This window comes from Artemia franciscana, chromosome 18 (genome assembly GCF_032884065.1).
Source record: "Artemia franciscana chromosome 18, ASM3288406v1, whole genome shotgun sequence".
NCBI classification, from domain to species: domain Eukaryota; kingdom Metazoa; phylum Arthropoda; class Branchiopoda; order Anostraca; family Artemiidae; genus Artemia; species Artemia franciscana.
The window spans coordinates 35,761,137-35,788,551 of record NC_088880.1 but is presented as its reverse complement, the minus strand read 5'-3'; the positions used below and the strand labels follow the sequence as shown (position 1 = coordinate 35,788,551).

At 38.1% G+C, this 27,415-nt stretch overlaps 2 protein-coding genes across 5 annotated transcripts in view; one reads left to right on the top strand and one right to left on the bottom strand.

The window, feature by feature from the left end:
* The first annotated feature begins 1,964 nt into the window (after positions 1 to 1,964).
* LOC136038947 (mucin-2-like) lies at positions 1,965 to 27,342 on the top strand. 3 transcript variants are annotated; one of them, XM_065722457.1, is made up of 4 exons: positions 1,965 to 2,217; positions 3,764 to 3,951; positions 9,131 to 9,361; positions 14,192 to 15,051. In XM_065722457.1, the coding sequence occupies exons 1-4, from the start codon at positions 2,123 to 2,125 to the stop codon at positions 14,938 to 14,940; spliced, it is 1,263 nt and encodes a 420-aa protein (XP_065578529.1). In that variant the 5' UTR covers positions 1,965 to 2,122; the 3' UTR covers positions 14,941 to 15,051. The 3 variants fall into 3 exon arrangements, with proteins under 3 accessions (XP_065578529.1, XP_065578527.1, XP_065578528.1); XM_065722455.1 differs by lacking the exons at positions 1,965 to 2,217; positions 9,131 to 9,361; positions 14,192 to 15,051 and adding exons at positions 20,785 to 21,185; positions 24,283 to 24,726; positions 26,583 to 27,342 and having other exon boundaries at positions 3,812 to 3,951; XM_065722456.1 differs by lacking the exons at positions 1,965 to 2,217; positions 3,764 to 3,951; positions 14,192 to 15,051 and adding exons at positions 20,785 to 21,185; positions 24,283 to 24,726; positions 26,583 to 27,342 and having other exon boundaries at positions 9,180 to 9,361.
* LOC136038948 (uncharacterized) overlaps positions 12,786 to 27,415 on the bottom strand; it is a 470,704-nt gene continuing 456,074 nt past the window's right edge. Inside the window, exons 2-3 of one of the 2 annotated variants that reach the window (XM_065722458.1) lie at positions 15,045 to 15,159; positions 12,786 to 12,972 (exon numbers count right to left, since the gene is read on the bottom strand). In XM_065722458.1, the coding sequence (XP_065578530.1) occupies positions 12,964 to 12,972; positions 15,045 to 15,159 (124 nt within the window). In that variant the 3' untranslated portion in view covers positions 12,786 to 12,963. The remainder of the gene's footprint in view (positions 12,973 to 15,044; positions 15,160 to 27,415) is intronic. The other variant, XR_010620344.1, reaches the window with a different exon arrangement.

Here is a 27,415-nt window from a genome sequence, read left to right as displayed (position 1 = left end):
GGCCGCGCATCATGCCAGTAGTATAATTGAATGGAAGTGCTTAAAGTTGAAGTTTTCAGAATATGTGTTTGGAAAATTTTCAATTGTGATATGCTTTCCGTGCAAGGCACCAATGCAATTAGGAAGGTTCCATTACAGCTCAAAACGATGAACAATACGTTTAAAATCATCTCTTGTGGGTATAGGCAGATAATTATCCTTCAGGTTATCCCAGATTATTTCCGTAATCTCCTTGATTATTCTTTTGATAGTGGTCTCATTTCTTGCAAAGTACAAGGGCCAAAAGGTTTCACCTATCCATAAGTGTCTTGAACAAAGCGAAGATAACAATTAATTGTTATTTAACTTTAAAATATATACAAAACGAATGAAAAAATAAAGGCTAATTTATTTCTTGGTAATTGTCCAATCAAACAAAATCACCGAAGTTTTGAGGACAATTGTCCACACAACCTGCGTATTAACATTATGGGCGTTGAAAACTATTGTAGTTAACTAGTTTCCATGGTTTTCCAACTTTTACATGATAAAAATTGTTTTCATTTTTACAATAAATACTTAAAACTTCCCAAGAGTTAACGAATATTAAAACATTAGACAAGTGTAGTCTCCTATTTAAACTGTGTTTTAAAAAATAAAGTTATTTGTGGTGATATATTTGTTCCTTTTGTTTCATTCCGGGTGCTGAATGCAAAGAGAAGTGGCGTAATCTGCGCACAATTTTTATGTGTAAAATGAAACTTCCACCAGGTGGATCTGGGGCGAAAAAAAAGCATACTATTTAGAAGATGCTATGCAATTTTGTTTGCCATTCACGAAAACATCAGCTCCTCCTTCATCGGAGAATTTACCATTAGCATCAATATCTTCGGATGCCAATGAAGGTGTTGTGAACGAAGAAACTCCTCACGATAATGCCTCCAATGCAGAATTCTCTCTCACGGTACCCTCTCCAACCTCCCAAGCCTCCAAACGTCCTTTGTCAGAGCAAGAATTAAACGTGAAGTTCGTTGGAGAAGTGGAGAAGCATGAAGAGCTGTACAAATATAAGCTTCCAGCGTACTCAAGGAAATACATGACAGAGAAAGCTTGGCAAATGGTGGGAGCTGAGGTAAACATGTCAGGTTAGGGAGTTTATAATATATATTTCAGAGTGTATAATTGCGTTTTTTTTTACAAAAATATGAAGTTTTGCAAACTTGTTTATATGAGAGTTGAAAGAAAATAAACATTTCAAAAATAGCCTAATGTTACTCCGTGTTTTGCTTTCCAATACGAGTTTCCACTGCCAGGGTAGCGAAGCGCAAGGAGAAAGGAAGTAGGTTGCAAGATAATTCCTTAAAGTAGTTGGCGGAGATCCTTCATTTATCATCAGGTTTCGTATTTGTATGTCGGATGCTACATCCACCACTATCTCCTTAATTGCATAGCCTTTAGCCTTTTACTCCATTCCCTCTCATTTCCTTACGAAGTTGTGAAAAATGCAAGTCACTTTAATTTTGTTATTTACTCTTGCTAGATTGCGACATCATATGTACCCATTAACCATAGTAAACTTTTCTGCCGCCATTCCGAAAACACATTCTATTGTTTTTTGCCCTGGGCTTAATCTGTAGTTAAGGGCCTTTTTAATATTATCTATCACAGCTTAGATACCAATCACAGCTTAGATACCATTACAGTTATGAAAACTCTTATCTTGCTCATGAGAAGCTTTTGGTACATAGCTCTGAACTTGGTGGCTCCTCCAAGCCCGCGCTCCGACGCGTAGATCGTACTACAACACCATAGGCGGGAATACAGATTAGAAACTCCTATTTTGCCCATGAGAAGCTTGAATAGTTTTGGTAAATACGTGCCAGTTTCCTGTCTCCAGCCGCTAGCATCGCTACTGCGCACTGTGTCCCAAAAATAAATCGAGTTTTCATAACTGTATATCGGTATCTAAGCCATGATACCAATACAGTTATGAAAACTCGATTCATTTTTGGGACACAGTGCGCGGTAGCGATGCTAGCGGCCGGAGACAGGAAACTGGCAGTCTAAATCTAAAAGTCAGAGCAAATGGACTGACGTCGTGAATAGAATCGTAAAGCCTGTGATTCATTGCTATGTGAAAATTATGCCGATTGGAAGATGTATAGTGACGGGATGCGGAACTACCGGACGCAACTGCAAATCTTTAGGGTTGCATATGCTCAGGATGCCAGCAGAAAAGTAAGTTTTCTAATACATGTTCAGATTAATCATAGACGATAGTAGCATAATTAATAGTAAGTGATAATAGTATAACATTTAAAAATAAGTGTCGTGGTGTGGGATAGTGACAATCGTCGTATCTAATTACGTATAAAATTCCTGACTTAAGGGACTGCTCACTCATGGACAAAGGTGTCTAACACAAGTCCTCAATTTCTGGTATGGTGTAACAACGTATGTGCCTGCAGTAAATCTATTTGAATTGAGAATCTGAAATGGCAATTAGCTTTCTATTTCATTACTTAATTAATAACAAATTCACCAGGAATTTCGTTTCAATTTTAGCTGATTTCATGTCCTGTTGGCTCAACTATGCTGTATGCAATTGTTTTTGGATAGGATGTTCAACTTCCTTTATTTTACTTATGAATAAATTATCAAAAAATCGGAAAGTCTTCACTAAAAGTCGGCTAACTACAGCAAAATACTCCTTCGAAGATACTCTTTTGAACAATTTTAATTTTTTTTAAAATGATAAATATTCTTCATCCGTCACGATTTACGACTTACGATCATTTAAAGTTTTAGCTTTTAAAATAAATTTGTATGCTGGTACCTTATCCTTGTTGCAAAGCAAAATATACCAACCTATAGGCCTAAGAACCCTCGTGTGCACCCGTGCTCGCATATTTAAGCATGCCCTGACTTTGCCCAAAACTTGAGGATTTATGTATGATTGTTGTGCCCAGACGCCCAGGTGGTTTCGTCAATCATTATTTATTACCCACTAATTAAGTATTATTTTGTAATCGGAATTTTTAAACCTTTCTTCACAGACTTCCTGATCCCCGTGGACATTTTCATCCCTCCCAATCCCAAGGTTTAGTCAATAAAACTTAAATAATTTAACTTTTATTTAGTCCGCATCTATTTCACCGCATTTAGTACGTCCCTGTAAATTTTGTGAAATATATCGTGGATCTGGTCTCACTTTATTCGGTCTTCTCAGTTCTGTATCTGTTCTATCGCATTCGGTCAATCTATTTATAATCAGTCACCATCAGATGGCTCTGATTTTTCGAGATGGCTCTGATTTTTGTATGATACAAATTCAATATTTTGCTCAGCAAAATTACAGATTTCTATAATTCAAGCGCCACCTTTCATTTAGTTGTCATTAATTATTTAAGTTTTATAAGTAAGTCTCTTTACGTGACAACTAGCCTCAAATGCTTTGCTGTAAATTCTAACGAATATTAGGAAAAATAAAATGATTCTGATTTTGATGAGTTCAGGAAGCAGGTAGTCTTAGGAAAACTTAAAAAGCTGGGCGAGTCACTTATTTGTCGTTCGAGGCTTGGGATTTTGGGAGGCTTAAACCTCATTTAAAGCTAGAATTTATGGAAAGTAGTTAAATGTTGCCAGAAAAAAGGCAGATTAAAACAATCAAGAATTTCTTCATCTTATAGAGTTTCTATCCCCTTCTAATGATACGAGTTTAATAGGAAATGTTCCCGCGGACCCCGAACAACGATTTTGTATTAGATACTACATTCTTTTCTAGAATCTCAGAATGGCTGCATGCGATCAACGAGTCCGACGTCTTGCAGTCCATCCCTGTCGACATAATTCGGGAAAAGAAACGAATATGTTCCAGACATTTCGCCCAGAATTGTTTTATGGCGCAAGACATATCCAACCTGCGAGTTTGCCTAAAACCAAATGCGATTCCTTCGTTGTTTGTACGAACAGGTAAGTTCAGTTCATTGTATTTTCAGTTCATTATGTGAGTCTTTCTATAGTCCTTCTATCCATTCTCATTCTCTAGCTTGAACAGTGCATAAGCGTAGTAGGGTAAAGTAACCGAACATTCGTCCCTTTTTTGAAAAATGATAGTTTTTCGAACCTGAAAACTTTTCCTGAAAAGAGTGTTTAGTTTTGGCCAGACAGAAATACCCCGAAGGTTACATCATCACTGCAAGCTTTCGGGGACGTCCCAAGGGAAGGTCACCCTCCCTCCCCCCTAAAAGGTGTGTGGGGAGATTTTTGTAAAAAATTATAAAATTCACCTGAACTTGATAATTTTTATGGAATCTACTGGATTATTGCTTAGGAAATCTACTTGAAATTTGCTTAGGTAAAATCCAGCAAAATTACGGTAAAACCTTCGAAAAATTTCGGTAAAATTCTGAAGCTGCACCCCCCCCCCCTCACCAGGAAGGCGTCGGGACGCCCCTGCAAGCTGTGATCACCCCGTATAAGAGAAACAGTTTAAAATTTTTCCTGGTGGATTTTCTTAGGAATTTTGTGAAACACCGCTAAAGTAACTTGCGTTAGGTTAATGGGAGCGGTTCAACTCATCCATGGAAGAAATGGTTGTGAACCAATTCGTCCTGGTGCAAACCCTGTTGGCACTGTTTTGTGTAGGGATAAGGTCATATGGAACCTGTCATCAGGTTCACCCGTTTCTTGGGATCCAATGGGGCAACATAAATACCTAAGACGTCATGAAATCTGTCCCTCCGTCCGCCCGTCTGTGCAATCGAGTACAGCTGGAGAACCGCTGGTCGGATTTAGATGAAAATTGAACCATAGGGGCTCAGGACCATGAGACACATCAAGTTCGAAGATGAAGACCCTAGCTCAAATAGGGCGAGGAGGAAGGGACTTTAAGTGCCAAAAAAGTTGAGTTTTTCGTTTAATTCAATGTAACTTGCGAATGAAAAGATGGATTTCGATGAAAATTGGATCAAAGATGCCTAAGATCAGGACACGCATCAAGTTTGGATATGAAGACCCTAGCTCAAATAGGCGAGAGGAGGGGGCTTTAAGATCTAAAAAGGTTGAGTTTTTCGTTTAATTCAGTGTAACTTGCGAATGAAGAGTTGGATTTCGATGAAAATTGGATCAAAGATGCCTAAAATTATTACACGCATTGAGTTTTGAGATAGAGGGAGACCTTAGCTCAATTAGGGCGCTTAAAGGGGGAGGGCACTTAAAGTGCTAAAAAAAGTTAATTTTTTCGTTTAATTCAGTGTAACTTGCGAATGGAGTAATGGATCTCATTGAAAGTTAGACCAAAAATGCCAAAGACCATAACGTCGCTCTTACGCCTAAAGGTCGAAACTGACATTTTAACACTTCTGAGATATTCGGCAAAAACTGTTTGCTAAGCTGTTCGAAAAGGAGAATCAGCAGGGAAATGTAATGTTCAGTTAAACTCTGAGTATGTAAAATATGGGCTTTCCGCTGGTTAACAGAGGTTTTTGCTAAGTTAAACCTATTGGCCTACAAGGCAGATACGACATCTACTTGTAACAGAAATTTTAGCCTGATGTCAGATAAGAGTTTTAATACAAACATATAAAGTGCAACAGGATTCAAGTTTTTTTTTGTTATTCGGCTATAAGAATACAAGGAACTCAAATTAGAACGGATACACACTTAAAGATCTTCTGGATCCTCTTCTTCGACGTCTGACTCATCCAAGGCGTCCCTGGTTGATTCCGATGAAGGAAGAGCAGCGTAGTACTCGTAGAAATTCTTGGGGATTACAAGAGTATGGCATAAGTCCATCAGATCTTTGTATTTCGCTGGAGGAAGAGGAATCGGTCCCTTGTATGCACTGAAGAGGTCCAAGCAGTTTTTGTTGGGTATCATTCTACGTCGCGATTCGTTCACTTCTATGACTGAAAAGTCAGAGTCGTACCTGAAATGGATCTCGGCTGGCCGCTCAATCGAGTAGTTGAACCGTTTTATCGAATTCCATTTCACTTGCAGACTTTCCCCACCGGCCCCGTAGGCCCATTTTCTGTTTCTCAAAATAATGTCAGCAGTTTGCTTGAAGTCCAGCCAAAAACTTTGATCATCGATCACGTGCACCTTATATGGCTCAGGGTTTGTTCTGGCTATTAGAAAGACGGTTCTCCAGTTTTCTATAGAAAACACAGGTAAGTGTTTGACTGCTCTTTCAATGCATGAGTGCATGCTGTCCCCTTCCTGCTGAGAATGGCCACTTTCAAGAAATATATGATTTATTTCTTGGACGTGATGCAGTGTCCAAACAGCATATAAAAACATGGAGGCTACAAACTGGTTTTTGAACTGCCCACAGCAGCCATCAGTAACAAAATAGAATTTCCTGTAGCTCGTATTCTCTTTCAGAATGTTATACATCAGCGTAGCGACTTCATTGGCGCCTCTTTGCCCTTTCGTCAGGTCCCAAAGGTTGCAGTGAGCCTCTTTGGTTACCAAGTTAAAAATCGTCATGTTATAAACTACTAGTTTTCTTTTTTAAGAGATAGGACCGGTCTCTGCTTTGGGAGTTTCAAGGACTCTTTGTAAGTCCATATTCAGCAACATAGCGCTCTCTAGTCCTTCCTCACTGTGCAGAATACCATCTTTTATCACATTTTTAACTTCGCGAGCACGCTTTGCTCTTGACTGGTGCTGCTGAAATGACTCAGCCTCATTCTCTTTTTCTCCTTCAGTAATTAAGTAGTATCGGGTGCATGTATGGCATTGATCCTTTCTGGGAGTGTGGAAAGATAAGTTCAAGGATTTGAAAATTTTTCTGTAGATACTTTTACACACAGGTACTCGTCGGCTGCTCAAGCAGGTTTCAGTGTATAATTTATACATTTTCGACTGGTTAAGTTCAGAGCTTAGATAGAGTCTCGTAGAATTTGCCCGACAATAGTGCGACTCAACTGCAGGAATACTGCTAATGTGATCTCTGGCGTAAAGTAACTGATCATCCGTTAGTCTCTTAAAGACTAGATTCTTTGGACTCGACACGTTTCTTCTATCTCTGCCAGCGGTTCCAGTATTGGTTTTGCTCTTGACACATCCAGCAGCAAACTTTTCACCAAGCCCCAGAGTTGCCAAGAAAAACTTCTTGCACACTTTTTTACAAGTACTATTCAATTCTAATGTGTAACAGAGTGAGTTTTGCCGCCGTGAACTGCTGGCACTTGTCGTTCTCCGACCAACTGGCTTCTTCGTCACACACTTCGAAACGAACTGTCTCTGTGACTCCAAGGAGCCTAACTCCTTGCCAGAAGCTTTCGAATATAGCTTTTCGAGCATCTTGATCAATAGTTTTGCACTTGAGTTTGCATTTGCAACTAAATTCCATTAGTTCTTAGAAGTCTCCCTTAGAACAACTTTTTGTGTTTTCTGTGCTGCGTATTCTTGTCCGGCAGCACGTTTTTTTTTTCCTGTCAATATAGGTCTCTTTCTTTCTTTTGGGATGTTGTTCTATGTTCCTTCTTTCAACTGATGCCTGATCATCAACAACATCCAGTTCTGTGGCAGTCACTTCTGGAAAAGTTGGATCAGGAGCGCTAATGTCTACTTCAATAAAACTTTCCTGATTGGGAGTTTCCCCGTCACTGTCCGAGCTTGAGCCATCCTTGTCTGGCACCCAATCCTTGTCTTTGGGATCACCATCTGAATCAGATGACAAATCCTCGTCATTGTCATCTTCTATGAGCCTCCGAAGCTCTTCCTCTGAAAGTGCAGTCCTCTTTGGCATTCTGCTGCCTGAAAGAGAGTTCTGTTTCATTTAAAGTTCTTCAGCAAGGTAATGCTGGAAAGAAGATAACACACGATGAGGACAGACACGGAATAAGAACTGAATAAAATAATCTAAAACGTTGGCTTATATTCACGAAAACAAGGAAACAAACATCCAAGCATGTGACAGGAACTGACCTATTTTAATCTGTCAGTTCCTGCAAATATTCAGAATTTATAATATTAATGTAGTCATCTAGGAAGTAGGAAGTCACAGAACTTAATTATGATTAAGAATTTAATTATGTATCTAACCTACTTTCACTACTATCAAAGTTTACAATGGAATTAGAAGTTTGCCTGACTGAATTATGCAAGATGTAAGTCCTCTTAGGGGGAAGGTTTCAGGCATAATGCATTTTTTCTTAGATCAACCTTTCAAAAAACTGGAAAATGTGGAAGCCTCTTACCTCCAGATACGTAGTCTGGTCAGGTTTAGCCCCGTAATCTTCCGAATTATGATTTTGTATTTCCAACTTCCAGATTTCGTAATTGCGTAACTGACAAGTCAGGTTTAGCCCCGTACCGATGAAACTCAGATTTCGTAATTGCGTAACTGACAAATAACCGATGAAACTCATTTACGACCTTTAGGCGTAACCGCGTTTTGCAGATACGTCCAGGGTGGGGTTGGCCATTTCGGCAACGAGTGGACCTTGACTCTCCCTGTGGTCGCAAACTTGTAGCACAATATCCTAGGAGTCTAAAGCACAGATTAACTCAGTTTCGCCAAAAATGTCAGTTACGACCTTTAGACATAACAGCAACGCAAGACACATCAAGTTCGGAGATGAAGACTCTAGCTCAAATGGGTTGAGGGGGCTTACGTTTTAAGAAACTAGAGTTTTGCTTTAATTTAGCAGGGCCTATAACTTATGAATGGAGTGACGAATCTGAAGTCAGATTCGTCTGAATATCTGAATTTGCTGGAATGAATTTGACAAAATACCACTGCATTGGATCCCGCTAGAATTCGCCAGGCTTGTTTTTTTTTATGTAATCGCCCAAGTCCTGTTTTTCTGCTATTATTCTTTTGTACCTTTTCTTTTCCCGGCGTTTTGTTCTAAACATGAAAATTTGTTAGGCTTCGGAGGTCTCGCTACTTCATAACGCTAGGGTTTCAATTTCGGCTAATATCTATACATATAAAAATGTAATGTGCAGTTAACACTTGTAAAATCCTTGGTTTTGATTTAATAGCAGTGAAAATTCGTGTGTAAGGGGTCCAAAAATTCTCGGTTTTTGCTTAGGCGATAAACAATTGCAAATCAAACCGCGAAAGTAGAAACAGTGTTCATGAAAGTGCCAAATAAATGCAATTCAACGACTCTAATGTCAACTTCTTCTGAAACAGCGACGGGTTCAGTAGTGACAGAGACTACTGATGGGACGAGTAACATTGTCACTCCCCAACCCACCAGTAAAGTTCCAGAAGATGCAATCACGACAGACTCTACGACCACAGTTTCAACGACAATCACAAATTCAACGACCACCACAACTTCCACGATAGCTACTTCAACTACAATAGAAGAAAGTAATACAGCACTAGAAACAAGCACTCCAGTTCCAACAACACCAACCGGTAAGCAACTAATTGTAATTACTTCAGAAATTAAATTCTTCTGACTTAGTAGATACTTTTACTTAGCTGTTCCAACTAACCACTCAGAGGAATGACTGAATTTTGATCTGGGGGAAAGGGTTCAAATTAAGGTACAAACACAATATTTTCAAACAGCTAATGAGATAATCGATTCAGGCGTTAGAATACATAGTTAACACCTATGTGAACAAGAAAAAAGACCTGAAAGCTCATATGGCACTTGAGAGAGGATTTTAGTCCTGTCTTTGATTTCCCGCGGGTTCCGGCCCTCCACTCCGGCTCTCCCTCCCCCAGTTACCGGATCTGGTCCAAATTTAAAACTAAACAGCGGAGACACTAGTTCTTGATTTCTTTTTAAATTGAACCCGTCGGGTCCCTGGTATGCCTGCCAAGTTTCATCCTCCTAGCTTGTCTGGAATTGCCCAAATTAAGAAAACGGAGACAGACAGACAAACCGATAGACAGACAGACCGACATTACGATCGCTATGTGGCACTTGATTGAGCTCAAGTGCCATAAAAATCATTTTCTACCCGGAAAAGTACTTTGCCCGGAATCCTAGACTGTTGACACGTTTTCTGTTTCTCACTGTTTTATGGCTTATATTTACTCTATCGTGTCGGTAAACCGTTTTTTTCTCTTTTACTAGATCATATTTTGTCTAGATGATTGTACTGGTGATGGCGTAGGTGTAAGCGTAGACACAGGAACACCGATGAGAACTCGTAAGCGCATTGCATCAGAAACACTGATGACAACTCGTAAGCGTATTGCATCAGGAACACCAATGACAACTCCTAAGCGCATTGCATCAGCTGATTATAGTCCGTCAAAGCGTGCAAGATTAAATTTTTCACTGTTTACCCCTGATGGACAATCCTCTAGCCCGTGTAATCCGCATGCAGTTTGCGAACCCAGAAGTTCTAGTGTCAAATACACTCCTCGCAAGGTGAAATTTAGAAAAACGATTAGACTGTAGGGTAAGAAAATTCATGAGTATAAGGAGCACATCTCAAGTCTAAAGAGTGAACTGAAAGGGAAAACCATTGCCTGCAAGATGAAAGCTGAAAAGGATGCTTTGCAGGCAGCTGAAAATCATCTAACCGGGATGTCCCTCGCTCTTTTTAAGATCAACCTCCGCAGAGCGAATGGGAAACGGCGGAATTTTACGACGGAAGAAAAAACTACAGCTATGACGCTGCACTTCTTGACATCACATGGGTATGAAAATCTGCGCCAATCCAAAATCTTTCAGGGACCTATGATTAGGACGCTACAATCCTATTTGTCTAAAATCAAGTTGAAGGAGGACTTCTGTGAGAGTGTTTCTTTCCTGCCGAAGCAGAAAGGTGTGCAGATGGATGGAGGAGATAAAATGTGCACACTAGCTGTGGATGATATGTCCATCAAACCCAGTTTAAACTATATCAGGACGAAGATGTGGTAGTCGGGAAAGATGAAGACGGACTGATTAGATATGTCACGGTACTAATGCTTCAGAGTATCCGAAGCGACTGGAAACAACCTGTTGGATACTTTTTCTCTGCTAATGCACTGAGAGAAGCAAAGTTGCGATCAGTTGTTTCAGAGTGCATTGATAAGTGCAAGGAAGCACGGTTTTTGATCAAAGCGATCATATCCGACCAAGGAGGTAATTTCGGAGGCCAGCAAAAAGACCTAGGGGTTACCAGAACGAAGCCCTATTTCTGTAGAGGGAACGAAAAGGTGTTCTACATTTTTGACCCACCTCACATTCTGAAAAGCATCAAAAACAATTTGATGAGGTATGCTGTCAAGTTTGGAAGGTGGAGAACTTCATGGTCCGACTTCATACTGTTATTTCAGCTGGAAGAAACATTCCAGATAAAAACTGCCCCTAGGCTAGTGAAGCGGCACGCATACCCATCAAATTTAGAAAAGATGAAGATGAAGACGGCGGCACACACTCTCAGCCATTCTGTAGCAGCTGGCGTTAATTATTACGTGAGCAAGGGCCGATTTCCACCGAAAGCTGTAGCTACTGCCGAACTCTGTTCGTTTTTCGACAAGCTATTTGACAGTGTGAATTTTGCTACCTATAGCTGCAAAAAACTGCTCAGGCGTCCGCTTTTCCAACAAGCAGGTCCTTCAAGTTCTTACGAAGATCAATGAAAACTTTGTCGAGCTTGAACTTTGTTCATCCCACAACCGATAAAAATATGGATTCTGGGATATACTGTGTGAAGGGCTGGTTAGTGTCTATTTCCGCTATCCTAGGGATCACGGAAGAACTGTATACAAGAGACTTGCAGTTTGTTTGTACTTGGCGCCTGAATCAAGACAGTATACAGCGGTTCTTCGGGACGATAAGGCGTTCGGGTGGTTTGTGTGACAAACCAACTACCCTTGATTTCTCAAATTTGTACAAACTTGCTCTTTGTAGGAATTTTTCCACTCCGATGAAAGATAGCGGCAACTGTGAAAAGGTTGATGTCGAGTCCCCTCTATTCACAGAACTGTTAGAAAAAACTCGAGAAAAGGTTGCTCAGATATTCAGCGTTGATCAGAGCACATCAGATCGTGTTCGCACATGTACAACGCCAGTTGACATCGTTGAAGGTGACGACAAGGCTTTAGAGGACGAGAAAGATATATGGACCCCTTAGAGGACGGAAATTTCACGTACGTTGTCGGTTTTGTGCTGAAAAAATACTGCTTTGGCAAAGCTGTGCTGAATGTGAAAAGCGATCACTCAGTCTGATGATTCTCTGTTTGATCCAGAATACGATTTCATGAGAATGAAAGCGTACGAAGACTCATCCAGGGAATTTTCTGGCCTAACAGCTCCTTCTGTAGAACTTATCCAGCTCTGCAAAGATCTTGAGGAAATCGCAGTAAAGGAATTCCAAGAGTGTTGTTGGGAACCTGGCTTGGTTAGCAGACCGTGGTGTCTTGCAATGGAGCTTGATGGCCCGTTTGAGTGTCTGATCTTCCCCAAAGAAAGGTTGTGAAATATTGTTTTAGAATGCGCTTTTATTATATGGTGTAATTCGTCAATCAGCAGCTCAATCGTTAGCCCCAAACAGGCACGGATTAGCTGGCCGCTCTTTTTTTCTCATGAGTTCGTAATCCCTAGAGCAGGTGCGATATTAGTGATTGTTCAAGTCCTGAAGCCATTGTTATGCAATTCCTTATTTATTTTTTAACCAAAGCAAAGTACAATCATTGTAATTATCTTGATCTCATAGTTAAAAAATTAAGTTTAAATACATGAAGTTAATTGTTCTCTACTATTACGTTGTCACCTAAGAAAAGAGCAGAAGTTTGCGATCCAGAAGTGTCGAGTTAACTTCCATAGAATTTAGGTTGGTACAAGCAAGAATAAATGAGGATAAACATTTGAATGTAATAAATAAAGGAAATATGAACAAATAAAATAAATATTTATTCTTGTTCTTGATACAAGTACCATTAAAGCCATAATAATGCTGAATGACTGATTGATGTGTTGTAACACACGTATTAACTTCATCGACTTACTCTCCATCCAGGACTGCCAAAGCTTTTTGGGACTTCAAATAAGGAAAATCACATGTAAAACCTCAAATCGCCTAAAACGAGAAGAAGAAAAGAATTCAGTACCATTTTTCGGGTTCCCTCGAATTTTTGGTTGTATTAGTTAGTCTTCTTCCGAAGACTCCGTAAAGCCTTATCTTTATTATGGCTCAGCCGCTTTATGGACGACAGTAACTTTTTATTTTCTGAATCATTTGTGCGGTCTTTCAGGGATGTGAAGAAAATTGGTGTCTAACAATTGGTATCTATTGGTAATAATAAATCGGTACTATCGTAAAGAATTTTGGTATCTAAGCTGAGCTTCAGAGCCATATTTGACCACAGTAATCACTGTACCTTCCAATATTCTAATCTTGGTTTGCAGACTTGTCTTCCTATCTTTCCCAACTTTTTTTTATCTGTGAAAAAAAAAACACCTGAGTCTTGGCTATTCTACTTTTAACATCTTCACGGAGAAGGAAAATGCAAAACCCATGAGTTAACCAATAGTTCACTGCACAGGTTTTATAAATGCCTCCATCGCTGTTACGACCAGCAAACCCTGGTTCAATGATGGTGAAAAGGCCGTCTGCATCGCAGCATGCCAGCAGCATGATTGAGTGGAAGTGCTTATACTTTAAATTTTCAGAACCTGTGTATGGGAATTTTTCAATTGTAATATACTTTCCATCCAAGGCACCAATGCAATTAGGAAGGTTCCATAACAGCTCAAAACGACCAATAATATGTTTAAAATAATCTCTTGTAGGTATAGTCATATAATTATCCTTCAGTTTATCGCAGATTATTTCCGTAGTCTCCTTGATTGTTCTTCTGATAGTGGCCTCACGTCTTGCAAAGCATAATGAGAGACCACAAAAATTTTATCTCCTTCTCAGTATCTGTAATAAGTGAAGATAACAATTAATAGTTACTTAACTTAAAAATATGTACAAAAAGAATAAAAAACAAACATGGTAATTTGTTTCTTGGTAATAGTCCGATCAAACAAAATCACCAAAGTGTTGAGGACAATTGTCTACACTACCTGAGTATTAACAAGATTGGTGTTGAAAACTATTGTAGTTAACCATTTTCCATAGTTTTCTGACTTTTACGAGACAAAAATTGTTTTCATTTTTGCAATAATAACCTAAAACTTTCCAACAGTTAAGAATAATAGAACATCAGGCAAGTGTAGCTTACTATTTGAACTATTACTTTTTAAATAAGGTTATTTGTGGTGTTATATTTGTTCATTTTGTTTCATTTCAGTTGCTGAATGCAAAGAGAAGTGGCGTAATCTGCGCACAGTATCTATGCCTAAAATGAAATCTCCACCGAATGGATCTGGGGCGAAAAAAAAAGCATACTATCTAGAAGATGCCATGCAATTTTGTTTGCCACTCATGAAAACATCAGAAACTCCTCTTTCATTGGGGAATTTGCCACTCGCACCCCTATGTTCGGATGCCAATGAAGGTGTTGTGGACGAAGAAAGTCCTCACGATAATGCCTCCAATGCAGACTTCTCTCATAAGGTGCCCTCTCAAACCTGCCAAGCGGTGCCTAAAAAAGCAACCCCGCCACCTACACAGTACTTGTCCTCTCGGGACGGGAAGACAAATTTCACATCTAAAAACCGAACGTCAGCTAAAGCAGATCGAAGCGTAGCTGAATACTTCAAAGCTAAAAAGGCTAAACTCAACGCAAACGAGACAGAGACTACGTCTGGGAAAATTGACAAGCAAGATAGTCTCAAAATGTTCTTGCTTAGCTTAATGCCAGAATTAGAAGACCTCAGTAACACTCAAATTAAGGTGTTCAAACGACGAGTTTTCTCACTTATTGACGAGATAACAAGTACATCACTCAACCAACCACCGATGTCTATATACCGTACAATAGTCTCGCCGCAGTCCGATGCATCTCATATGTCACAAATGTCATCATATTCGCTGGAAACCGAATTGTATGAACATTTTCCCCAAAATATGTCAAGTCCAGATGATCAAAACAATTAAATATCTGATAGACATTTTTTTTTTATTCTATACAATTATGTTTACTTGAATTTAGTTAGAAACAAATGTTTGCAAAATCAATTTGTAATAAAATATTTGCTTACCTCGAAATGATCAATATTCTTTCTGCTGTAGGCACACATTTTCTCATATTTGTGTCCATTTTTTGACGAACGGACGCATATCCTTCTCAACTCCAGGTAAGATTCCTTCGACATTCTGTAAAATGCGACAAATTTTCTATCTGTTTGAGATAGTTCTTTTGCTGCTAAGAACGTGCGAGACTTGGCTTTTTTTTTTCCAAGCAGGGACGGACCCGATACTTCTGAGCCCTACAGAACCGGCGATTCTCATAATAATCAGTTGAGTCTTCCTCGTCCGAACTCAACATAGTTAACCACACTGCACTGGCGAACTAGATAAACACAATTGATCCACAACCACTCGCGTCCATGGGCAGAGACACGTTTCATTTTGATTATAAACTGGTCGTAAACCAGTTGCAGATGAGACTAGTTTCCAACCGTTGTCGTGAAACAGTTGCCCTGTGGGTGCTGGGCCTAAATCTTTAATTGCGGGACCAAAAATTACATGAGGAATAGCGACTTAATTTGATTGATTGCCAAAGAATTACCGAAATTTGGTGAGGTTCAGGTTAAGGTTTTGTGTTCCCCTATAAAAGTAACACTACAATAACAGTATTCTCATTTCATTACCCTCAAAAAGTTTTCACACTTTGAATTTATAAGCTCGTTTCTAGTTTAACTGCATCCCTGCCCCCTCTCATCCCCACCATAACTGGATTATAGTTGCAATAGTAGCTGGAACCTAATAAAGAGCGACCCATATCCCATTGTAACCAAAATCTTAAACCAAGTTTAGAAAAAAACTACCTAGTGAAAAACATTGTTATCTAACACTGATTCAGGAATGTTAACTATAATTTCGGTTCCTCTTAAAAATAAAAGTGTATTGAAAAAAGAAATTTATGGTGGTTTCAAAAATAAGTGTGAAACCCCTCGAAAAGGGCGTCAGATCAAAATGAAAAGTCTACTATCGGAATCAGTATCGTCGAAAACCAAGTTTTGCGAAATTACAGCCCCCTCCTTGAACAACAAGGAGAATCGTTGTTTTGCATGGGTAGGACTGATCTGTCTCTCGTTCTTTTTTTTGTTTTTTTTTTGTCTTTTTCTTTTTTCGTCTGGCAGGGCTAGGGGGACCAGATCATCATAGAGAGATGTGTAATAGCTCATTCGAAAGGAAATTAAATTTGTTAGTGCGCTTTTTAAGTGACAAAAAATTGGAGGGCAACTCACCCCCTCCCTAAAGCCGCCCCAAAGTCATTCAATTAAAATTTTGAGATTGTCATTTTGTTCAACATAGTTCAAAAGGTCAAAAATCCTTGGTATTGGAGTGGAACCAACCATGGCACCACTTATTGGAGTGGTATACCTCGTGGCAACCCCTATTGTAATATGTAATCGTTATATAACGATTGAAAGGGGCAAACTCTCGGTCAAGGGTGCCACCACTAATATTTCTGGCTATCTCTTCGGAGGGTAAACGGACCCCCCCTTCCTCTCGATATACTAAGTACGGTATTTCTCACGAATTCTTTTCCTACTCCGCCTGGGTTCGGGAAAAAATAATCTACATGCTTAGAACCAATGGCCTAATCCTGGAAGACAGAAATAGATTTTAGCTCGAAAGTTGACTTATTGCAAAACTACTAGCTTAGCAACGGGATTTTGAATTACACTTTGAAATTATATTACAGGCAAATCTAAGCAAATGTAATTTCGAAAAGGAAAACAGGTCATTTATCTGAAAAAAGAAAAGAAACCGGAGTGGAATCCCAACATTTGGTTTTGGTGATGATATGACCCTCCGTGTTATCACTGTATTGGTATCGGACGTATTGGTATCACGTGGATCGGCATGGGTATACTGTTATTGGGCGTATTGCTATTGCAGGTATCAGCGACGGATTTTTAACAATTCCTATAAAAGATATTCCTCATATCTGCGTCAAGTGACGTAATTTTGTCAAAATCTTGGGGGGGAAGTTTGTGCCAACTTTCCCAAATTAAGAGAAAATGATAGTAAAAACTGAAAAATGAACCATATATTACCGTAGAGGCAGAGATATACTAAAGAAAACTTGCCTGTTTCTCTGGATTCTTGAATTATACAGGCTTATCTTAGTTTTGACAAGATTTTTTGCACAAAACTAAATTTCAGCTGGGGGTGGCAAAGCGAAGTCGGGGGGCAAACTTAGGTCTGGAGGAGACAGTTGCCCCTTGCCCCATAACAAATTGCGAGCCTGCATGGGCCCTTCCTATGATTTTCACCATCAGCAAACTCCAAATGGCACTAAAACTGGCAATTTGGTGCTATGTCTCAAGTGGAAAAGCTGGGGCCCGGGGGCTACCAGAACTTTTTCGAGTGACAGTTAATGACGGATTTGAAAGCTATTGGTCGTATCTACGTGATGTTTATCAAATCTACCAGGCCTAAAACAGTTTCATTATGCTTCAACAGTTTATAAACTTTAGATCAAACAGTTCGTGGTAACGAACTGTAGTAAGGAGCGACCCGGCTCAATAGTAACCAAAACTAAAAAAAAAATGGAATTTTGATACTAATAGCTACATCAAAAGAATTGAATTTTAATGCTGATTTTAAATATATAAGGTGGATCATGTTTAATCGTACCAATCAAAAGTTACGAGCCTGAGAAAAATTGCCTTATTTTAGAAAACAGGGGGAAACAACCCCCTAAAAGTCATGGAATTTTAACGAAAATCACACCATCAAATTCAGCGTATCAGAGAACCCTATTGTAGAAGTTTCAAGCTCTTATCTACAAAAATGTGGAATTTTGTATTTTTTGCCAGAAGGCAGATCACGTATGCGTGTTCATTTGTTTTGTTGTTGTGTTTTTTCCAGGGGTTATCGTATCGACCCAGTGTTCCCAGAATCTTGCGAGAGAGCTCATTCTAACGGAAATGAAAAGTTCTAGTGCCCCTTTTAAGTGACCAAAAAAATTGGAGGGCACCTAGGCCCCCTCCCACGATAATTATTTTCCCAAAGTCACCGGATCAAAATTCTGAGATAACCATTTTATTCAGCGTAGTCAAAAAACCTTATAACTATGTCTTTGGGGACGACTTACTCCCCCACAGTCCCCGTGGGAGGGGCCACAAGTTACAAACTTTGACCAGTGCTTACATATAGTAATGGTTATTTGGAAGAGTACAGACGTTTTCTGGGGAATTTTTAGGTTGAGAAGAGGGGGATATGTTGGGGGAACTTTCCTTGGAGGAATTTTTCATTGGGGGAAGAAAAGTTTCATGAAGGGAGAGCAGGATTTCCTAGCATTATTTAAAAAAACAATGAAAAAATAAATATGAAAAAGTTTTTTCCACTGAAAGTAAGGAGAAGCATTAAAACTTAAAACGAACAGAAATTATTACGTCTATGATGGGCTCAACTCCTCCTAATACCTCGCTCTTTACGCTAAAGCATTTTTAGTAATTTCAACTATTTATTCTATGGCTTTTGTGATTCAGGGGTCATTCTTAAGAAATTGGGACAAGATTTAAGCTTTAATGTAAAGAGCGAGGTACTGACGAGGGGGTGAATCCCTTCATATACGTAATAAAACCATGAGAATACAGAAGTTCGTTACGTAAGCTAATTTGTAAGTTACGTATATCTTTTACTAATAAACATTCGTAAAAAATTTAAAGTTCTAGTTGCCTTTTAAGTAACCAAAAAATCGGAGGGCAACTAGGCTTCCTCCCCCGCTCCTTTTTTTCTCAAAATCACTCGATCAAAACATGCATTGATTCAAAAACGTTCAGAAATTAAATAAAAAAAGCAAGTTTTTTCTTAACGGGAAGTAAGGAGCGACATTAAAACTTAAAACGAACAGAAATTACTTCGTATATGAAAGGGCTGCTTCCTCATCAACGCCCCGCTCTTTACGCTAAAGTTTTTTACTGTTTTAAAAAGTGGAATTAAGAGAAAGAGTCAAACCTTAGCGTAAAGAGCGGGGCGTTAATGAGGAAGCAGCCCTTTCATATACGAAGTAATTTCTGTTCGTTTTAAGTTTTAATGTCGCTCCTTACTTCCCGTTAAAAAAAAAACTTGTTTTTTTTTGTTTAATAGCAATGAAAACGACACTTTTGATGTCACTTCTTAAGTAGAAAAGCCTGGAAGTATAAAAGGATATCATCATTGTAATAATTGATTCTAAAAAAACAAAGTTTTTCCAAGGGAAGTAAAGAGAGAAGTTGAAAATTGAAACGAACAAAAATTATTACTTCGCAGCATATCTAATGTATATCAATAAAACTAGTTCAAATAAACCAGCTAATTATGTTTTCCTGTGTTTCTAGGATTAAAGAAAACTAGCACTTTACTGAAAACACAGAATAATAGACATTAAAGTAAAATTAAATCATTTATGGACGCTTAAAAGTATAAATATAAAACATTTTAAAACGTATTTCTTACAATTTAAGACTGTATATTACTCACTATTGGTATTATAGCTGGCGAAACCAAAATGCTACCTGATAAATCAATCCATTATTTCTGCATGCTGTTCAATAACTGCGGTTATTACAAAAATATTTAATTTCGTGCTTATATTTTTAAGATAATTGAAATTGTATAATGATAGTTACTGGTGTCACAACTGGTGTAAGACTTCGAAAAGTTTTATAGACTGGTTTATTGTTGTCTGACTACGCACTCACTTTTGACTCCCAAGTTAATATTCCTGTTTTATTTTCCCGAGTCAATTTTACGATTATATCTTTAAGATAGTTGTAATTGTATGCTGATAGTTACTGATGTCACAACTGGAGTAGGACTATGAAAAGCTTTATAGATTAGTGCATTGTTGTCAGGCTACGTACTCATTTTTGACTCCCAAGTCAATATTCCTGTTTTTATGCTTGGCTTTTGTATTTTCAGTAAAGCGCTAATTTTCTATAATCCTAAAAACATAGGGAAACATAATTAGTTTGTTTATTTGTACTAGTTTTATATATTAGATAGTCTGTGAAATAATAATTTTTGTCCGTTTTGTTCGTTTTGTTCGTTTGTTCGTGCCTATATAGGCTGCGATAAGAACTATGTTTGTTTTTTCTCTAGATTAAATAAAAAAAGTTTTTAACTGAAAGTAAGGAGCAACATTAAAACTTAAAACGAACAGAAATTATTCGGTATATGAAAGGGGCTGTCCCCAACTCAACGCCCCGCTCTTTACGCTAAAGTTTATATTGTTTTTCAAAGTAGAGTTGTGAGAGAAAACCAAACTTTAGTGTAAAGAGTAGAGCGTTGAGGAGGAGACAGCCCCTTTCATATACGGAACAATATATAAGGAGCGACAAGTTTTAATGTCGCTCCTTACTTTCAGTTAAAAAAAAACTTGTTTCTTGCTTAATTTCTGAACGTTTTTGAATTAATGCAGGTTTTGATTTTGGCTCACCTTTCATGAATAATTAAACCAAAATTTAAAACTAAACTTGATGACACTTATATATTTGAAATCAGCATAAAAATCTGATTCTTTTTATGCATCTATTGATATTAAAATTCCGTTTTTTGGAGTTTCGGTTACTATTCTACTTACTATAGTTCGTTACCACGAACTTTTCGATAATTTTCTCCCGTCTGTAATAGGATTTCTGTGGCTCGTAAAAAGACGAAAATATACGGCATGCAATTAAAGCAATATATCTAAAAACATTTCAGTATTTTGAGTAGAGGAGGGATATACCTTGGGTAATCCACATCCTTTAAACCTAGAAAATTTTGTCATATTTTTAGCCTAAGGCCCAGCGCCCGCGGGGCAACTGTTTTGAGAGAAGAATTCCTAATCGATTGCGCACGCAATTGTTTTGTGACCATGGCCTTGAATTACATTGGCCCGCCCACGAGGCAAATCAGATGAGACTGGTTTCCGATCAGTTTAAGACCGGTTACGTAGGAGCCTACAGCCGTAATCACAGTTGCGTTGCAGTATTGTCCAACACATTTCCGGGAGCTACCGCGTTGATATTGTCCAATTATTCTGCCTCTCAACATGACAGACCAGGAATTAAACGTGAAGTTCGTAAGAGAAGTGGAGAAGCATGAAGAGCTGTACAACTATAAACTTCCAGCGTACTCAAGGAAAGACATGACAGAGAAAGCTTGGCAAATGGTGGGAGCTGAGGTAAACATGTCAGGTAAGGAAGTTTGTAACATATATTTCAGAATAAAATTGTGTTTTTTTCTTATGAACAGTATAATTGCGTTTTTTTTTTTACAGTTAAAACAAATCAACATTAAATAACCTAATGCTATTCCGTGTTTTGTCTTCCAAAGACGAGTTTCCACTGCCCGGGTAGCAAAGCACGAGGAGAAAGGAAGTAGTTTGCCAGATAATTCCTTAAAGTAGTTGGTGAAGATCCTTCATTTATCGCTAGGTTTCGTATTTGTATGTCGGATGATACATCCACCACCATCTCCTTAATTGCATAGTCTTGGGTCCTGTACTCCATTCCCTCTTGTTTCCGTACTAAAGCCGCGTTTTATTTGGTATTGTTTCAGTCTAGTTTCAGTCCTGTTTCCTTTATAGCGTATTTTTACGTATCTAGTAAGCTCAAAGCCGTTTTATTTGCGATTTCCTGCAAGGGACCGTACCGTTTTCCGTAACCAGATCCGGAAAATCGAAACTTGTTCGTCCAGGTAGTTTCACCCCTTGTTTAATAAAAATGACGTCAGAATATATTTACCTGGTGTATGTGGATGAAGACTTCTTTTATTTTGTTGACCAACCAGGTTAGTATTTTTCCAGATATGCGTACGGCACTTTTTTTTTGTGTATGTGTGCCTACTGTAAGGTATGCCCTTGGCTCAGCAAATCACAGAACTTTTTGTCTTTTTGAATTCTAAAAAAAGCCAGACTTCACTTTCAACATTCCCAGATGGGTAAATGTATGACAGTTCATATTACTGACTTACCAATAAAGTGAATTATAGGCTACCACTCGATGCCTTTTTTATGCTCCTTACGAATATAATAATTGCTTCTATTGTAAATTCAAATTTAAGCACTTTTTGACCTAACCTAACCTTATTATAAATAATTTTGGTACTGTGAAAATGTAGTGTTATTTTGTCGGAAAACGACCGATAGCTCGTACTTTAATTGAAAATTTGTCATTTTTAAGAGCTCAAAAAGTGCTTAAATTTGAATTTGCAATAGAAGCGATTATTATACTTGTAAAGAGCATAAAAAGACATCGAGTGGTATGTTCACTTTATTAGTAAGTCATTAATATGAACTGTCATACATTTACCCCCAGATGTTCCAGGCTTCCGCATAGTGAATCCCAACCAAAAAATCTTAGGTTGTAGAGAACAATTGAACCTTTCAAACAAGGCTCCATTTTACACATTTGGTAAGTGTGAAGGCTGGAAAGAAACAGGGGAATTCTATACATCTGTTTCATTCACAATGGATGGCGTAGATAGCAAGGTATCCTATACTGTCTATCTACACTATATGTACCATAGAGGCTTGCTTATGTGAACGTTTGTTGACTTTAGACTTTGCCACTTTCATGCACTTGCTGTGTCTAAAGCTAACTACCAGTTAGCCAAACTAGGAAAGAAAGGATTCTGAAAACACTTGTACAGGTATTCTGGATCTCCAATCTACCATTTAGCCAAAAAGCAGTGTTCACATTACAGTAACTGTTCACACAAGCATGCCATTGCTGACTCGTGTCTACCTAGAATGGCTATGGCAAATGGGTGCAATGTCAATCTGAGACAAGCACTATTTTACTTGTCTTTACTTGTGTTTTACGACTCTAGCAGTCTGTAGTAATCTGAAATTAGTAATTTAATTACTATTTTAATTACTTTTTAAAATACTAAATTATTTTTTAAATTAACTAATTAAATTAATTAATTAATTTTAAATTAAATTACTTTTTAATTTAATCACTTTAATTACTATTTAATTAGTAATTTAATCTGAATTTAGGTTAATAATTTGAAAAAGCTAGTAACACTCAAGAAGAATTCGCCGATTTCCAAAACTTTTGCCAGTAAGCTGTCCAGCTCTTTTCCAGCGTTTTATTTGTCAAAGGCAGTAGCGAAACGAAATAAAACGGAATTATGCGGAAAAAGCAGGAAACGTTAGCCCGAACTGAAACTATCTTGTCTCAAATAAAACGCGGCTTAAGTTGTGAAGGATGTAAGCCGCTTTTATTATGTTATTCACTCTTGCTGGATCATGACATTATATGGGCCCATTTAACACAGTAAAGAATTTTGCTACCATTTCGAATACACTTTCTATTGTTTTTCACCCTTGGCATAATCTACAGTTAAAGATCCACTTAATATTGTTAAGATTTTTTTGCTTGAATAGGGCATCAGCAAATTCCATGACAATGGGAACGTTCCATCAGCAACAAAATAATGAGGAATGCAGAATCTGTTTCATCATTTCTCAATGGGGAAGGAGGAGGGATATCCAAACCCCCATGAGTTGACCAATAGTTCATTACACAGGCTCTGCAAGTGCCTCCATCACTGTTACGACCAGAAAACCCTGGTTCAATCATGGTGAAAAGGCCGTCTGCATCACAGCATGCAAATCGTACGATTGAATGGAAGTGCTTATACTGCTTATAAGTTTTCAGAACCTGTGTTTGGGAATTTTTCAATTGTGATATGCTTTCCATCCAAGGCACCAGTGCAATTAGGAAGGTTCCATAGCAGCTCAAAACGATCAATAATATGTTTAAAATCATCTCTTGTAGGTATAGGCATATAATTATCCTTCAGCTTATCCCTGATTATTTCCGTAGTTTCATTGATTTTTCTTCTAATGGTGATCTCGCCTCTTGCTAAGCACGAGGGCCTCAAAAGTGTCACCTGTTCATAAGTATCTTGAACAAAGCGAAGATAACAATTAATTGCTATTTAACTTTAAAATATATACAAAATGAATAAAAATATAGAGGGTAATTTGTTTCTTGGTAATTGTCCAATCAAACAAAATCACCAAAGTATTGAGGACAATTGTCCACACAACCTGCATATTAACAAGATGGGTATTGAAAACTATTGTATCTAACCATTTTTCATTGTTTTCAAACTTTTACGTGATACAAATTATTTTCATTTTTACAATAATAACTTAAAACTATCCAACAGTTAAAGAATAGTAAAACATTAGACAAGTCTAGCCTCCTATTTAAACTATGTTTTAAAAAAAATAAAGTTATTTGTGGTGTTATATTTGTTCATTTTGTTTCATTTCAGTTGCTGAATGCAAAGAGAAGTGGCGTAATCTGCGAACAGTTTTTATGCGTAAAATGAAACCTCCACCAAGTGGATCTGGGGCGAGAAAAAAAGCATACTATTTAGAAGATGCCATGCAATTTTGTTTGCCATTCATGAAAACATTAGCTCCTCCTTCATCGGGAAATTTGCCATTAGCACCAATATGTTCGGTTGCCAATGAAGGTGTTTTGAACGAAGCAACTCCTCAAGATAATGCCTCGTATACAGACTTCTCACATACAGTGCCCTCTCTAACCTCCCAAGCCTCCAAACCTCCTATGTCAGACCAAGAATTAAACGTGAAGTTCGTTGGAGAAGTGGAGAAGCATGAAGAGCTGTACAACTATAAGCTTCCAGCGTACTCAAGGAAAGACATGACAGAGAAAGCTTGGCAAATGGTGGGAGCTGAGGTAAACATGTCAGGTAAGGAAGTTTATAATATATATTTCAGAGTGTATAATTGCGTTTTTTTTTTACAAAAATATGAAGTTTTGCAAACTTGTTTATATGAGAGTTGAAAGAAAATAAACATTTCAAAAACAGCCTAAGGTTACTCCGGTTTTGCTTTCCAATACGAGTTTCCACTGCCAGGATAGCGAAGCGCAAGGAGAAAGCAAGTAGGTTGCAAGATAATTCCTCAAAGTAATTGGTGGAGATGCTTCATTTATCAGGTTTCGTATTTGCATGTCGAATGGTTCATCCACCACTGTATCCTTAATTGCATGGTCTTTAGCCCCGTACTCCATTCCCTCTCGTTTCCTTACGAAGTTGTGAAAGATGCAAGTCGCTTTCATTTTGTTATTCACTGTTGCTAGATTGCGACCTCGTATGGACCCATTTACCATAGTAAACTTTTCTGCCACCATTCTGAATACAAATTCTATTGTTTTTTCCCCTGTGCTTAATCTATAGTTAAGGATACTCTTAATATTACCTGTGAAACAAACTACTACTACTACTACTAACAACTCACCGCAGCACCAAGCCGCTTGAGGCCAACATAGCTACGCACAATCCTCCTCCATCCCAATCTATTCAAAGCCTCCCTCTTTACACCCTCCCAGGAAGTTCACATTTCCTTTAAATCTTTCTTTATGACATCCTCCCACCCCAGGCAAGGACGAACTGCTCTCCTTTTAGCTCTATACGGTTGGCCGAAAAGGACAATCTTCGGTAATCTCTCATCCTTCATTCGCAAAACGTGCCCTAGCCATCTCAACCGTTCTTTCATTATAGCCCTGGAAATCGCAAATTGAACCACATTTTTCATATAGCCTACTGTTTGAAATATGGTCAGTCAGCTGGGTACCCAAAACAATCCGTAGGCGATTTCTCTGGAAAACATCTAGTAAATTTTTATCCGCTTTTCGGAGCATCCATGCCATATTTGACCACTGTCATCCCTGAACCTTCCAATATTCTAATCTTGGTTTGCAGACTTATCTTCCTATTCTTCCAAACTTTTTTTTTATCTGTGAAAAAAAAAAACACCTGAGCCTTGGCTATTCTACATTTAACATCTTCACGGAGAAGGAAAATGCAAACCCCATGAGTTAACCAATAGTTCACTGCGCAGGTTTTATAAATGCCTCCATCGCTGTTACGACCGGCAAACCCTGGTTCAATGATGGTGAAAAGGCCGTCTGCATCGCAGCACGCCAGTAGTACGGTTGAGTAGAAGTGTTTATGCTAGAAATTTTCAGAACCTGTGTTTGAGAATTTTTTAATTGTAATGTACTTTCCGTCCAAGGCACCTATGCAATTAGGAGGGCTCCATAACAGCTCAAAACGACCAACAATATGTTTAAAATCATCTGTTGTAAGTATAAGCATATAATTATCCTTCAGTTTATCCCACATTATTTGTGCGGTCTCCTTGATTATTCTTGTGATAGTGACAAAAATTTCACCTGTTTTTAAGTATTTGTAACAAAGCGAAGATAATAATTAATAGTTATTTAACTTAATGTATACAAAAAGAATAAAAACATAAAGGGTAATTTGTTTTTTGGTAATTGTCCGATCAAACAAAATCACCAAAGTGTTGAGGACAATTGCCCACACAACAAGATTGGTGTTGAGAACTGTTATAGTTAGCCATTTTCCATTGTTTTTTTTTACTTTTACATGACAAAAATTGTTTTCATTTTTGCAATAATAACCTAAAACTTTCCAACGGTTAATAATAATAGAATATTAGACTTGTGTAGCTTTCTATTTTAACTATTAAAAAACAAGTTATTTGTGGTGTTATATTTGTTCATTTCCTTTCATTTCAGTTGCTGAATGCAAAGAGAAGTGGCGTAATCTGCGAACAGTTTTTACGCGTAAAATGAAACCTCCACCAAGTGGATCTGGGGCGAAAAAAAAAGCATACTATTTAGAAGATGCCATGCAATTTTGTTTGCCATTCATGAAAACATCAGCCCCTCCTTCATTTGGGAATTTACCACAATATTCGGATGCCAATGAAGGGGGTGTGGACGAAGAAACTCCTCAAGATAATGCCTCCAGTGCAGACCTCTCTCATACGGTGCCCTCTCAAACCTGCCAAGCGGTGCCTGAAGAAGCAACCTCATCACCTACACAGTATTTGTCCTCTCGGGATGGGAAGACAAATTTCACATCAAATAAACGACCGTCAGCAGAAGTAGATCGAAGTGTAGTTGAATATGTCAAAGCTAAAAAGTATAAACTCAACGCAAACGACACAGAGACTACGTCTGGGAAAATTGACAAGCAAGATAGTCTCAAAATGTTTTTGCTTAGCTTAATGCCAGAATTAGAAGACCTCAATAAGACTCAAATTAGGGTGTTCAAACGACGGGTTTTCTCACTTATTGACGAGATAGCAGGTACATCACTCAACCAACCACCGATGTCTACGTACCCCAGAATAGTCTCACCGCAGTCTGATTCATCTCACACGTCGCGAATGTCATCGCATTCACAGGCAACTGAATTGTATCAACATTTTTCTCAAAATATGTTAAGTCCCGACAATTCTTATGATCAAAACAATTAAATATGTGATAGACATTTCTTTTCGATACAATTACGTTTACTTGAATTTAGTTAGAAACAAATGTTTGTAAAATCAACATGTAATAAA